The sequence below is a fragment of the Podarcis raffonei genome, chromosome 6 (genome assembly GCF_027172205.1).
Source record: "Podarcis raffonei isolate rPodRaf1 chromosome 6, rPodRaf1.pri, whole genome shotgun sequence".
Taxonomy (NCBI): domain Eukaryota; kingdom Metazoa; phylum Chordata; class Lepidosauria; order Squamata; family Lacertidae; genus Podarcis; species Podarcis raffonei.
The window spans coordinates 30,128,055-30,143,371 of record NC_070607.1 but is presented as its reverse complement, the minus strand read 5'-3'; the positions used below and the strand labels follow the sequence as shown (position 1 = coordinate 30,143,371).

General features: G+C 42.4%; 1 protein-coding gene across 4 annotated transcripts in view; it reads right to left on the bottom strand.

Moving 5' to 3' along the window:
• COL24A1 (collagen type XXIV alpha 1 chain) overlaps positions 1 to 15,317 on the bottom strand; it is a 164,700-nt gene that overhangs the window by 94,700 nt on the left and 54,683 nt on the right. For all 4 annotated transcript variants that reach the window (XM_053391866.1, XM_053391864.1, XM_053391865.1 and 1 more), the window contains exons 13-19: positions 11,887 to 11,940; positions 8,080 to 8,124; positions 4,024 to 4,077; positions 3,873 to 3,917; positions 3,337 to 3,390; positions 2,146 to 2,199; positions 770 to 823 (exon numbers count right to left, since the gene is read on the bottom strand). In XM_053391866.1, coding sequence (XP_053247841.1) covers positions 770 to 823; positions 2,146 to 2,199; positions 3,337 to 3,390; positions 3,873 to 3,917; positions 4,024 to 4,077; positions 8,080 to 8,124; positions 11,887 to 11,940 — 360 coding nt within the window. The remainder of the gene's footprint in view (positions 1 to 769; positions 824 to 2,145; positions 2,200 to 3,336; positions 3,391 to 3,872; positions 3,918 to 4,023; positions 4,078 to 8,079; positions 8,125 to 11,886; positions 11,941 to 15,317) is intronic.

Sequence of the window (15,317 nt, the reverse complement as noted above, 5' to 3'; positions counted from 1 at the left end):
CATGCAGTGGAAGCCATTCAACTTTTGAGGCTTGTTCAAAAATGGAAGCAATTACCGTCTTTTTCTGTGTATAAGACACCCTCATGTATAAGACGCCCCCTATTTTGGGGGACTCAAAACTAAGAAAATGCACTATACACTATACGTGTATAAGATGACCCCTTATTTTAAAGTTCAAAAATTTAGGAAAAATATATAGTCTTATACACGGGGAAAAACGGTACTTCTGGGTTTTTGGCGTTTGGGTTCCGAATCATTCGTCAACAGAGACGTTTGAGAACTGAGGTTGTAATGCAGCAATGTATTAACCAAATATGACACCTGGTTAAGGCAAATAAACCAGTTTTAAAGGGTTTTCTTCTTCTAAACAACTTATTGGCTCTTAAGCAATTACGTTCCTAACTTAAATATATTTATGTATTGCAAAACATGAATGTAGATTCTTATTGAGGATCTTAAAAGGATCCCAGCTAACCGGATCAGTGCAAACTGTATATCCTGCTTTCCAAGCAAGTACTGAATAACATCTGCATTAAACGAAGAATCAGAAATGGCTATTTATTTATTACATGTATACACCTCCTTTCTTCTGGGGCATCCAAAGTTCCCAAGTGGTCTCCCATTCAGGCACTGACCAAATTCAGTACGGTTACTGCATCATGAGCCAAATCAGCCACCCTTCATGCATGAGCAGCGAAAGCTTGGCCTAATTGTGCTGTTTTCAGTGCAAAGTAGGATGCATTATTTACTTCTTTAAATAGTTCCTTACCTCAGGTCCAAGAGGTCCCAGTGGTCCCCGGGGTCCTGGATCTCCTGTTTTACCCTAAAATTAGAGCATCCATTATAAATTCAGGTTTTTCTGATTAGTTCTGCATAAGACGTTTCCTATTCCTTCACAAAAACGTACATCTGAACAATTACCAAAAGAAAAGTTTATTTCTATCTATCTTGATTTTAAGGGTTTCATGGTGAAATGGCTCCCGTTTTTGGTAAATTTTTAATTCCAAAATAGGGGTGTATTAAAGGCTCTACTGAGGGACGTGGGTGGCGCAGTGGGTTAAACCACAGAGCCTAGGACTTGCCGATCAGAACGTCGGCGGTTCGAATCCCCACAACGGGGTGAGCTCCCGTTGCTCGGTCCCTGCTCCTGCCAACCTAGCAGTTCGAAAGCGCGTCAAAGTACAAGTAGATAAATAGGTACTGCTCCGGAGGGAAGGTAAATGGCGTTTCCATGCGCTGCTCTGGTTTGGCAGAAGCGGCTTAGTCATGCTGGCCACATGACCTGGAAGCTGTACGCCAGCTCCCTTGGCCAATAAAGCGAGATGAGCGCTGCAACCCCAGAGTCGTTTGCGACTGGACCCAACGGTCAGGGGTCCCTTTACCTTTACCTAAAGGTTCTACTCCACGTATGACTAGTCTTGGATACAACCCCTTTATCTATTATCTATCTGGAGTGATTTTTAATACACCATTTGTTATATTTTCACCAACAGACAGTCCAAGGAATATAAAGTTTCCTATTATCAATTTGGATATTACCAATGTTCACTCTGTACTGGTTATTAATTTATTTTTTGTGTTTAAAATAATGTCAATGCATGCATATTGGAAAATACAACTAGGATGCATTGTATCCCTGCAATTCGAAAAACAGTTCAGTTCCTGTCACATGACCACCACCACCACCCCACTTTTGGACTGTCCTTTCTCTTATATGAATCAAATAGGTTAATGGTTTCATATCCAATGGGTTCTTATTTTGCTCAAATAATCAGATTCTGTAGGTGTTTCTCTTTCTCCCTGGTTTCTTGTTGTTATTAATTTGGTCGGAAAGAATTTTTTGACCCATTTACATTCTTCAAATTTATAAACAATCCTTGTTTGCTTGAAATAAGAAACACGCATAACCAGTATCAGGACTTTAGATTATGAAAGCTGAACATCTGAAAATGCTCCCCAACCACATACACACCCCAGATATATTGCCCAATGATTTAGTTCCTTACTTCTTATAAATAACATGCATTGTATGGCAATGTGCCGGATAAGATTTGGTCAGCAACCCTTTTAGATATTATTGGATACCAAACTCAAATAAATGCTGCTACTGTCGAAGTGCAAATGAAGTTAAATGTTAAGGCATACCGGGGGTCCTGGTTTTCCTCTGATTCCTGGTGGTCCCGGCAAACCAGCTGTACCCTTTGAGAAATACAGTTAAGAGTGGCTAGAATTTAAGTGAAAATTATGGCAGCACATTCCCATTAAAAATAGAAGGAGGGAGGAGATGGTTTTATAAATTATCTGTCACAGGACTTGTTATGCTTCCATTTTGGGGATAAAGCATTCCAATAGAAATATAGAAAAATCCTATCCATATACAGCTTAACTCTGCAGCTCAGCTAAAATAATGATTATTTTGCCTGCGCCCATAGATATTTTGCATTACAAAGCTACGTGGGGGCTGACAAGAATAAAAGACAGACATTTACATTTAATTCTTTTTCTTTCTTTCTTTTTGCCACTGCTACGAAACATTTATCTTTGAAAACCAATCCACCTAGATGGCTTTTAAAGCAAAACAAAACCTCTTGCTTCCCTCCTGTGCTTATCCTTCCCCATTCTGTCAGAGAAACATAGGTTGCTTCCAGACAACCTGTTAATTGAGCAACCATCCTGATTCGTTTGCACAAAGTTTACAGGGTGCTTATCTAGAGGACATAGGGAAAGGGGAGAACGTTCTGTTGAGCAAGGAAAAATCCTTGCACTAATGCAATGTTAGCCTTAGCACTATGTTGAATTCCGCTGAGGATGTTGTTTTCCGGAAGGCAGCAATATACCCTTTGGAATCAATCTGCCTCAAAAAATATCACAGGCAAAATTCTCCCTGGTCCTGAATACAGTGATTGAAGGCATCCGTAGCGAGGTCTTATGCATGGCATGTCCACGGGCAGTCCTGAACACAGAGTGCCGAGTGGGTGGGGATACCAAACACCAATTTAGACCAGTGCCTGGGCGTGGGTGGCTTATACAGCCAGGGAGAGGATCAGAGGGAAGTCAGAGATGAAGTCTTCCCTCTGGTCTGCCCCCCAGGTCATGCCCCCAAGCTCGCCTACGATTGAATGAAACCATGAGCGAGCCCCAGCAGTCAGTGCAGCCAGAGGAGCCAGAGGAAGAGGAAGTGACATCAGCAGAGCTGAGAATGAGTTATTTGGATACCACCCATGACTGATAAACACAACAGTGCAGAACATAAGACCACTCTGTATAAAGTGTAGCACATTTCCAAGAAGACTAAGACTTATAGAAGTTGGTCAAAACAGAGCTGTTATGAGTTACCTTGTCTCCTGGGTATCCCAGCTCCCCCATCTCTCCTGAAATGCCTTGTTCGCCCTAAACAATGTATTAGTATATTCAGAAACATTGGGGGGGGGGAGAAAGAGAGAGAGAGAGAGAGAGAGAGAGAGAGAGAGAGAGAGAGAGAGAGAAGGGACACTTTAATAGAAAGTTTTATGAAGTCCAACAGACATAGAAATGTGTCAGTATGGCTTGTTATTCACAGCCCAAGTGCATTGCACTGCTGCACAAATGAGTATGATTTCAGAGCCTCTAATGGCTAAAACAGGTCTCAGCATTTGATGAGATTATTCACAGTAGTAATAGCTACAGCAGCAGGAAGTGTGTGTTGGCAGAGATTCTTAGCCCCGAGTAGCTTGTACAAAACAAAGCGGCGGGTAAAATGTAGAACCTTATTGCAGGTGCTTTTCCCCCCCAAAAAAAGAAAAGTAAGAAAGGGTTCTTTGTAGAATCACATTAGGAGGTGTAGATAAGGTTCAAAGTTAAAAGAGCACCGATAATGAAACTATTTAGATCACCTTATCACCTTTCAATCCAGGTTGCCCCATACTCCCCGGAAGACCCTATGCAGAAGAAAGATAAAAGAAATTACAAAACACAATTGTTCAACTGTCTGGCAGAAAAGGGCTTTCAGCAAAACACTTGGGTATGAGCTATGAAACACTGTACCAGAGGTCCAGGAATCCCAGGTGCGCCAGATGGTCCGGCTGGTCCTACAACACCCTAAAAGACAATAAAGAACATGACTGCTCTGTGTGTTTACTCTTAAAAGGGAACTAAGTCATACAGAGAGCCTGTATAATAGGAGTATCCAACATATGCATTTGGCCTACAAATCCTGTCAGCCCCAGTCAGCACGGCTAATAACCAGGGAAGATGTGGGTTGTAGTCCAACAGCACCTGGAAAACAACATGTTGGCCACCCCTGTCATAAGACAATATAGTGTATTTGCTGCTTGAGTGCTGGTTTTCTTCTGACCCATCCAAGCTAACCTGTCTGAGAGCTAATTAAACAACAATAAAACATCCAAGATGTGCGTGTAATCACGATATTACCGTTCTCTTTCCTCAGCTGGAAAATACATTGCAAGGATATCCTGCCTGCCTGATAGACTGGGAAAGGGCTGAACAATACAGCCAGGTAGAACTTTCCTGCTCTTTCCAGATGGGGAAATGTCTATGCTGAATGACGGGATGAAAAATGAAGTATCAGGAAGCGCCACTCATTTGCTCGCAAGTGTGGAAGGTCATGTTAACCGATTTCACACCCTATTAGGGTGCATTTGGGAGAATGCACATAAGGTTATCTGCAGGTGGTACCTATCCCCCCCCATGCCCTGAGAAGAATTACTAAAACAAGCAGCTCAGTTTGCTGGAGGAGTGGGAGGGGATGGGTACATACAACCATATGCAGTGGCCTTGCCCTGTTATTCAGTCTTTCAAGGCTTTATTAAATAAGCCTATCTTACATTCCAAACATAATCTATGGACCCAGTGATGGTCCTTCCCCCCCCCTTATTTGATAATTCAGAAGCAGAGTTTTCCAATAAAGAACTACTTTGATTCCTTTGGTTCGTAGCTGCCGGGCTTATAGTGGCCAGACAATGGAAGTCAGCTACAGGGGACATGTAAGACTATTGGTACGGCATCCGAAAACGAAAGACAACTTTTCTAAAGTTTGGCATCCATTTATTGAATGTATTAAAGTAAAGGGAAAGCCTTCTTCTCATGAAAAAAAAAACATTCTGGGATAATATGCCAATAAAGGACAATTGTCTGGAACTATAACGCTGCTTTTTAGAATAGTACCACTCCCTCCTCTTTTCTCTCAGCCTTCCTTTCTTTCCCTCATCTTGTTTGGAAGTTTCTCTTTATTGTTGTTATTTTTGCTTTTTGTGTATCAGAAAGTGAAAACAATTACAAAATAAATAAATAATGACCAACACTTTGAACTAAGCTCAAAATATGACATGGAGTTAGTGAAGTTGGTAAAAAAAACCCCACAGTTGAATGTTTTCATTTCGTTTCTTTTTTTTTTAAATGTACTAGCTGAAATTTCTGAACACACTTCAAAGAGAGCCCCAAGTACAGCCTGTAACAGCAAACTAGCCTTGATAAAATTAAAGTATGAGTGACCCGGGCCGTGTCCTCTTTCTGCAGTGGCCGCTGGGACACAAGCTTATGTTATACAAAGCTCTCCTAGCACAGCCAAAATACGGTTTTTCCAGAGGTACTCATAGGTTATGAACCTGATTCTTCAATGGCACTGCAACCCTGTCCAAAATAGGCTATATCTCTATGCTACATCAACCATCCTACCAACAAGAGCATTTCTGTCTTGTCTCAGACTCAGCTTGCTCTCCTACATCTGATTTCATACATCAGTTCAGGATCTGGATGTTTTGGAGGGCTAGCTTTCTAAACACAAGGCATTCATAGGGAACACTGGGAACATATAGAACTTTTAGAACAATTTAAAGCGGGTCACTTCTGAATAACTCATACCTCGTGATTATTATGAGGGTGTAGATCAACTCTGAGTAATCACCCGGGCCAAAACTCCTCTTAAGAGTGGGTTGTGTCTCAGCACAGGCAAAGGGAAGAATGCCACTTAAATGGATTGTGTATTTTTCAAAATAGAAATGGACTAAGTAAACTAACAGTAAAGTAAGTAAATATTCCCCTGAAAATGAATGTAGATAACTTTTTTTAAAAGCCTTTTTTACTTCAGGTTTTGAAGCAGACATTTGGACTAGATTGCTCTGATGTGTAATTGACCCTTTCATTTAAATGTGCATACATGTTCTGTCACATCATTTATTCCTAGAAATCAAAAGCAGCCACCATACCATTAGTCTTAGTATTTTCTGGCAAAGTCCACCTTGGTTTCGTTTCCAGTTATAGTTTTTTTTTTTTTTTTTTTTGGAGTTTGTTTGGGTCTTTTTTTAAACAGTAGAATATTGGGACCTTATTTTAACCACAACTTGGAACTGATTTCATCACTGATTTCACTGGGACTTGCTTCCAAGCAAGTGTGCTTAGGATCTCAGCCATAAACTGGAAGCCTTGATCTGGCAATGGCTAAATGTACTTTTGTCTAGAAACAGCCAAGCCAATGTTGATGTTATGGAAATATCCATATGGCAAAGTCTTGCGCCGACTTGAAAGCCAGCTGAAACTATTCCAGCTATAAGAAAGAGAAAATAACTTAGGCCCGGTGTGTTGATCTAGAGTAGACTCACATGTGAGCTTGGATGGAAACGAAGGCTTTCTACAAGCACAGAATGGGAATATGTTTCCAATGAAGGGAAGAAATACTTGTGCTACTTGCTCCTTAGCAACATCCAAGAAAAACACATTTTAAAAAATCTGTTTTAGGAAGCAAAATAAAAGAATGCTGTGAAGAATCAAAATTATGGCACTGAAAGGCAGATCATGTAACATGATGACTAAAGAATACAAGCATGGCTGTGCATAAGAAATCATTTTGCTACCTAGAAAGTAAGAAAAGAGACTACTTTTAATTTGTAAGGAGCTTTGTCAAAAGTCTGAGCAGGCTTTACGAACTCAAACGTAAACAATATACTTGAATCCTATCATTTTTGTGTCGCCGCGTATGTTTCAGGATGGATGACCAAATAGCATACATGAACAAATTTGCAACAAATGTGCAGCTACTTTTGCCACTGATGTGAAATGGCTACGGATCTCGTGCACAAAAGAGTTTCTGGCTGAGAGAGCATCTTTTCACATAACTAAACATGCAGTGGAGCTTTCCACTGTCTTTCTCAAATGCATTTAGATGCACAAAGACTTTTGCGATCAAGAATCAAATTTTAAAAGCTGCTTCTAATGGGAGAGCAGTTAATTTTGTCCGGGGGCCAGAGACAGAGCACATAAGTTTGGCAGTGAACCAGCACTGCCAGATGCTACACATGTGCTATAGCTTTGCACTCTGATAAGCACATACTCCTATCATGCATCTGCCTGGGTGGTTGTGGCACAGAGGACGGGGTGGTTGGCCACAAAATGCCAACACAATCCCCTCCCTCCTTAATGATTCCTTGATGCATGTTTCCTCTGGAGAAAATTAGCGTTGCCATGCATCTGTGTAGGTGGTTCATGTTTTCAGTTACATGCTAAAAGACTGCAGCTCACGTCTTCCTATTCAGTAAATAGCATATGGGCATATATCTCCAAGCCGTGTTTTCTCTATTCCAACCCATTTAAGCACTTTCCCCCCGGAATTAAAAAATAAATAAAGCTTCTCTAATAAACATGCAGAGTTTGTGTTGCAGCATGACCTACTTTGCTCTTTATTTCAAGTTCATTCATCCTGGCTGCAAACCTCCCCCACCCCACAACCTTTTGCTTTCTGTTCCATTTCCGTCTTGCCCCAGCTCCCATTCAGCCAAATCTGCCATTGTGTACGGTTTCAGCAGGAAGCACTAACACTCAAGCACAAGCCCTGGTGTTACAGCACAGGTTGCCACAATTCAATCACAACAGTCCTAAGATCACAACCAAGTTAAAATGACCACAGATCAGGGCAGCCATGTACAAATTGCATGTACATTAGTGAACTACAGAAGGTTTGTGCAAATCACTATCCCTAAAATCCCCTCAATATTTAGCAGAAACTTCTGTGAATGCACGACACAGCACCCATGAGTAATTAATTGAACTTTTGAAAAAAGGTCTATGGGATGAAGCATATCTACTCACTCGAAGTCCAGGAAATCCAGGAGGACCAACACCACCAACAATTCCCTTTGGGGGGAAAAATGGGCGTAAAACAATTAGAATTGCATGTTTCCAAGCAAAAGTTCAGATGGTGACAAATACAGGGCACAGGTTGCAGGATATGAGATCGGCATAGGGAAAAAGAGCCCCATTGGATCAGAACTGTGGCCAGATGGCTACAAGATGCTCACAACATCCAGAGACATGTTGCCTCTGTTCCTGCAGGTGACAGAGAGCACTCATGATCACAAGCAGCTGATTCTCCATGAATCTGTGTAATTACCATGCAAAGCAGAGGGTTGGCTCCCAGCCCCCAATGGGGATCTCCCATAATAAGAGAGTCTGTCTTCTAACAGCCGACCCAACTTCGGGGGGCTGCTGCTTGGCAACGCTCATAGGTTTCCTAAGGAGCCCACTGGGACTTATCCATGCTTGTAAGTAGGCTCCAACACCCTGTGGACAGACCCCAGCACATGGGCAAGGGCCTTGGACTACAAGTGAGCTGCATGAATGGGACCTGCCTTGTACCATACAGCCACCCAGGTTGCTGTAACCCAAAATAAAAATTGTGGCCTTGTCTCTGTGCCATTTCTTGCTCTGACACCCCACCTTTCATGGATCTGGGCATGTGATTTTTGTGGCAGCAAATTCCACACTCTGCGCAAAAAGGTGCTTTGCTCGGTCTTTCCATTTATATGCTGCTTTATCTGTTCAGTATGCAACGGAATCGAGGTTATTGATTCACACATTTCCATTTTGCAGCTCTGAGGATTCGCTGTTGATTGCAACACCCCTCAATGTGTGAAATATACATTTTTTTCTATTTATTGTCATGCAGACCACACTGCTGCACTCAAGGATCTGTGATGGTGGTGGAGGTTTACCTGTAGGGGGGCTGACAATTCTGCTGCACAGTTACAATAATTTCTACCTCACAATCAACATTATTTTTCAAATAATGATGATAGTTCACATTCACTGTAAGTGTTCAAAGCATTCCACACACACCCTTCCACCACCCTGCAGGAAAAACCAATAGTATTATTCCCATATGGCAGATGATTGACGTGGGGGCGTGTTTTAGAGGGGGACTTAATAAGATCCAAAAGGATTAAGTGACATCAAAAGTTGAAGCGTGATTCGAACCAGGGACTTCTTGATTTGCAGTCTCATGTGCTATTAAGCCACAAAGAACCACAGAGAGGGTTTTTGTTTTGTTTTGTTTGTTTCCTCCATTCATTGGCACTTTAAACAACTACTCAGGTGGCCAAATCTGTATCATGGAGTTGGTATACCCTCTTTCCAGTTCCTATTTTTAAAATGGTGATGTAGAAAGGCAACTATACCTAAAACTATTCTTTAGACAAGCATTTGCTCTATTATAGCAGAACACGTGGGGCAGAGGAGAGCATATGGCAAGGGTTGCCAATGTTTGGGGCCTGTGGGCACATTTGCAAATGGTACAGTGGTACCTTGGGTTAAGTACTTAATTCGTTCTGGAGGTCCATTCTTAACCTGAAACTGTTCTTAACCTGAAGCACCACTTTCGCTAATGGGGCCTCCTGCTGCCGCCGCGCTGCCAGAGCACGATTTCTGTTCACATCCTGAAGCAAAGTTCTTAACCTGAGGCACTATTTCTGGGTTAACAGAGTCCATAACCTGAAGCGTCTGTAACCCGAGGTACCACTGTACAAGGAGAGATCTGTAGTTGCCTTTATCTGTGTCTTATCCAAAGTGCTGGTTATACCTATGACATCTAGGTATGTTTTAAACATAGGTTTCTCTTCATTACCAGCTGCTCAAGTTCTAATGTCAGAGTTTGGAGGAAGCCTGCATTAGCTTCTGAGCCATCCCACATTTTTCCTACAGTAGGTGCAATAGCATCTGCAACCCTCCCCACCGCAGCAGCTGCAGGTTTGGCAGCTTGCCTGAACCAACCCTGCGGGGCAGGCTTGACTGGTTGTTCGATAGCAGCAGCTGTCACAGACAATTAGAAGGAACTCCTTTGCAAACGGATTTATTGACTTTTCTTCTTCTTCTTCTATATAAACGTTCTCAGTTGCACTGAATAGTTTTTGTGTGTCTCTCTCTCTTTCTTGGAATCCAGGTTCTGCCAAGTTTGATTCTTTAATTAAACTGTTTATTCTGCAGCAGCATTTGCAAAATATTTTATCTGAGCATTTATAAAGAAGCAGCTGCTAGCAGTTAGCTCAGGCTTCTTACAGGGCCAAAGGTCCAAGGTATTTTCTTTACTTATCAAAACGAACCCCACAACAAACTAATTCTGATATAAGCAATTATTAAGAAGCCCCCATAAAATGCTCTGACGGTGTCCAGTGCTTGCAGCATCCCAGACTACAAACTCAGATTGCTGTGAATTCCTAGCCATCCAGGACGACATTCTTCATAAGTCCTAGTTCAAGTGTTCAGCTGCTACAGAGCTGCAGTGGCTGGCTTGGTGGAGCTGAGTGACAGAGATGCCCTCCCAATATCAGCACTGCTGCACCTTCCCTGGGTGGGACCGAAGTGGGGCAACACTGAGGTCAGGCAGTGGCAGGAGTGGTGGATTGGCTCTGCAATGATGCCGCGATCAGGAGCGTGGGTCCACAGCTCCACAACAGCAGCTACTGTTATAAGGGTCTATCATGAATACAACCAAGGAATCACTTGCCTTCTTTCTGATGACATCCCTAAGAAGTAAAATGTTTGACCTAATCTGTCTATCTGTATTAATAATAATAATAATAATAATAATAATAATAATAATAATAATGCAACAGTCATGGGAGGCCCTGATTTGGAGTGGGACTGCAACATAAGAGAAAAGGGACGAATACATCCACATAATATTCTTCTCCTGAAGAAAAACACTGCCATTCACCTTCAGCAGTTGTGTAGCTTTCAGATGCTTAAAACACTCTGCACACAGACTCATGACACAAATTTGCATACATATATATATATATATATATATATATATATATATGCACATATGTGGAAATTTAGGATGAACTCTGGCTACCAGGGCTATCTCCGAGCTATGCAATGCTAGCAGGATTTTCTAAGCCTGGTACACTGTTTGTGAATTGGACCTTCCTAGTAATTTCTGGACCCCTAAGAACTGCTGCTCACGTACATATTAAAGCGGAAATAAGTGCCTCTGGGTAAATTAAGATGATGGGTGGCTGGGATCACACTAGCACTGCTCTTTGCAGTGTGCATGTATGCAAAGTTGTTGTTGTTGTTGTTGTTGTTGTTGTTGTTGTTGTTATTGAGCAGGGGGAAAGACATGAGATGTGGGGCACAAAACAAAACACCTTGGGCCTTCTGGACCATTCCTGAACAATGCCCCTGGCATTTGGGGGGGGGGATTCTGCTATTTGCATCCCCAGTAGCTCACCCGTGTCCCTGTCACAAGGCACAAGGCAAAAAAAAAGAAAAAAAAGAATAAGAATAGCATGAGGAGTGAGGTGAAGTTCCCTTTCTCCTCCCATATTGCATGCCAATCGCTCCAAGGCTGTTATTAGGTTAAAGATACAGAAACACAATCATGCATTCAACTTGGCATTTAGCTTGACCTTAAAATGTCGCTCTGAAAACATAAGGACCTAGGATGCTCAATCTCTCCAACCCAGATACTGAGAGAGGTTAACCTCATATTAGGTAAATGGAACCTCTTATAGATAGGAATGTGTTATAATCCTGGAGCAACGCCTCTTACAGGTTGTCAGAGACTGAATAACCTCGAAAATTCCATTATTGTTTTCTGTCGCATGATATCATACTTACAGGACTTCCATCAGGACCAGGGGGGCCTCTATTTCCAATATCACCTGGTAATCCCTGGTTAAAACATCACCAATAGTTTTGTTAGGAGTCACAGCATATATGAGTGCATATTTAACATTATATGTTGAGAGTAAGCTTGGGGGGGGGGACTTGCTCTTAGGAATCTTCAAACCAAATAGTGTTTGGGGGTTATTTATTGATTTACTAATTTAGTCTCTTATCGGCTTTCCAGCTCTAACAGCCTGATTCCCACATAAAGAACGTAAGAGCCCCAGCATATCAGGCCATCTTGTCTAAATCCTGTTCTCACAGTAGCCAATCAGATGCCTGTGGTAGACCTGCGAGCAAGACCTGAACACAACAGGACTCTTCTCTCCTGTAGTTTCCAGCCACTGCTATTCAGAAGCATGCAGCCTACGACGCCTCTGATTGCCTTATCCCCCATGAGTTTGGCTAACACTCTTCTAAAGCTGTACAGATTTGTGGCTACCACCACTTTTTGTGAGAGTAAATGCCATAGTTTTAACTATGCACTATGTGAATAAGTACTTTCTGCCATCTGGCTTGAACCTTTCAACATTCAGCTTGATGTTAGCATTTCAAGACAGAGAAGTTTCTCCCTAGCCACTTCTTACACATGAAGCATAATTTTATATCCCTCTGCTCCCTCGTGCTCACCGTTTTTCTAGACTTTAAACCCCTAAACATTGCCACCTTTCCTCACAGGGGAGTTCTACAACTGTTTGATCGTTTGGGTTGCCCTTTGACAAACTTTTTTCAGCTCTGCCGTATCATTTTTGAGGTGAGGAAAACAAGAACTATACGCAAGTAGGGTTGCACCACAGATTTGAACAACAGCATTATGATATAGGCATTTCCCCCCACAAAAAACCTTTTCCTAACGACCCCCAATGTCGAATTAATCTTTTTTCACAGCTGCTGCACACTGAGTCAACAACATCAGGCTGGCAGCTTCCAGTGATGACTTGCATGGACTGCTACCACATTTTCTGCCTCACAGTGGTGGAGCTTCATGCTCCGGCACTGGGGGTGTGGAGAGCAGGTGGGGACGGGGCTGGCACGAGTCCTGGGGGTGTGGCGTGCCACCTGCAGGGGTGTGACACGCATTCTGGGGGCATGGCGCACCGCCCGCAGAGGCATGGCGCGTGTCCTGGGGGTGTGGTGCACTGCCCGCAAGGGCGTGGCACCCAGCGTGGGCGGGGGGCAGCCCCGATGGCACCCTACCAGGATCATGCTGCCGGGGGCGGTGCGCTCCCCCTGCACCCCTCTTCCTCCGCCAGTGCCCCCACATCCACATGTTCAAAATTGGAATGGGGTTCCTCCTCATGTGGAGGAGCACTACATGAGTGGTTCTCCTTCTGATGTAACTTGAATGCACAAACCTTATTTCGGTGCATTGAGGGGGTTGCATGAATCCTCCTCAAGTGTATAGTCTTCAAGAGTAATCAAACAACCCACACACATGCATGAACAAGCAACCCATGCATATTATATCCATTTGTGCCACACTGACCTCACCACTGCCTCACCCCTTCCCCTCTACCTCCTGGTAACCAGTAGTGACACAACCAACTAGAGGTCAGGTGACTGCCAAACCACAGCATTTGCTACTGGAAGCAAGTGGGGAAGTAGGAACTCCTTTTTGAGTGTTTCTCTGGATAAATATCTGTATCCTTATTGTGTTAATGACCCCCTGGGAATCAACTTTTACCGTGACAGCAATCAGTCAACCACTGCAACTCCACGCCATGCCAATTTAAAACAAGTCAGCATTATATATAAAAAAGCAAGACAAAACAAAGCTAAGACCAGAACAGAGCACGATTCTATTCATACTGCTATGAACTGCTACAGCAAGGCAATTCTTTAATTCTCAAATATCGGTCGGTGTTGTTTTAAATCCAACACTGTTCAGAAAACTGAGAAGTCCTAAAAATCAGGATCCAAAGAATTACATTGCTAGCTCTGCGTTCCCAGGGGTGCTTTCAAGTTGTGTTCCTTGAACGATACTCTACTATAGCCATTCTCTTTTGACACCTGAGGCTGCTTTCAAAAGCAGTATCTGATAAGGCATGGCAGCAAAGAGACAGTCCTCTGCTAAAAAATTATTACAATAACAGTCCAAAAACTTTTGGAGATACAAAAATAACTCTTCAGATGCCAGCCTAAATCTCCCATGAGCCACTGTCAGGATTTGTCTTTTTTAAAAGTGTTATCTCCCATTACATTTTAAACATCCCTGTAACAATTCAGGTGGTACACTGTTCTTTAGCATTAAATAGTACCAGTTGCTGGGCTTCTGTAGAACATCCCTAGGAGGAAGTCTATTAATATTTTACTAGGAACTATGATTGATTGTTCTTGCAGCTACAGTGAGTTAAACTGGAAAACTATAAATTCAATTTATGAAGTGTCCTACATCAGATTGACTTCTAGCTGTATAGAATAATTCCACATATAAGAAAGCCCTCATATAATTTATTCTCCCGACCAAATATAACGTTTGCAAAAATTCTGTGTATCAAATATAATACGATTGGCAATAACTTTCAAATACAGTAAAACATGCCAGTTTTCATATAATATACATAATGTGGAAAAGAAACTTGATACATATGTTTTGAATAACAGAGTGTTTCTTATTTAAACATACTATACATTCAGAATATTAAAAACGCTTGTAGCTCAGACCCTATAATTTTCTTAATAATAAAGCTAACCAGTTTAATATTTTGTTCCACTTCACGTATGCCAAGAATATTTGAAGTACTAATCACAACTGCTCTCTTAGCAGAATCCCCTTTTTCACTCCTAAAGTCTGACGTTCTAATGCTACTGCCTATGAAACGGTAGCAAAAGAGTAACCAAGATGGAGCCAAGACGATTTTGAAAGCAGTACATCAACCTGTATAATGGCGGGGAGTGGAAATCAGATCTATCTCAGGAGCTATTACGGCCCAGGTGGGCAAGCCAGGCACCACAAAACTACTACAGCTGCTTTTTGGATTTCAAGGAGTGTAATTCACACATGGAGAAAGGTGCATGGGAATGGCTCTCCTCATCATTTAAACTAGCCTGATGCATTTCAAATGCCGAATCTTTCTTTAGGAGCAACCCTACGGCCTCGGTCCAGTGCCGAGGGCCTTCTGGCAGTTCCCTCACTGCGAGAAGCCAAGTTACAGGAAACCAGGCAGAGGGCCTTCTCGGTAGTGGCACCCACCCTGTGGAACGCCCTCCCACCAGATGTCAAAGAGAACAACAACTACCAGAGTTTTAGAAGACATCTAAAGGCAGTCCTGTTTAGGGAAGCTTTTAATGTTTGATGCATTACTGTATTTTAATATTTTGTTGGAAGCCGCCCAGAGTGGCTGGGGTATAAAAAAATTACTATTACTACTACTACTACTACT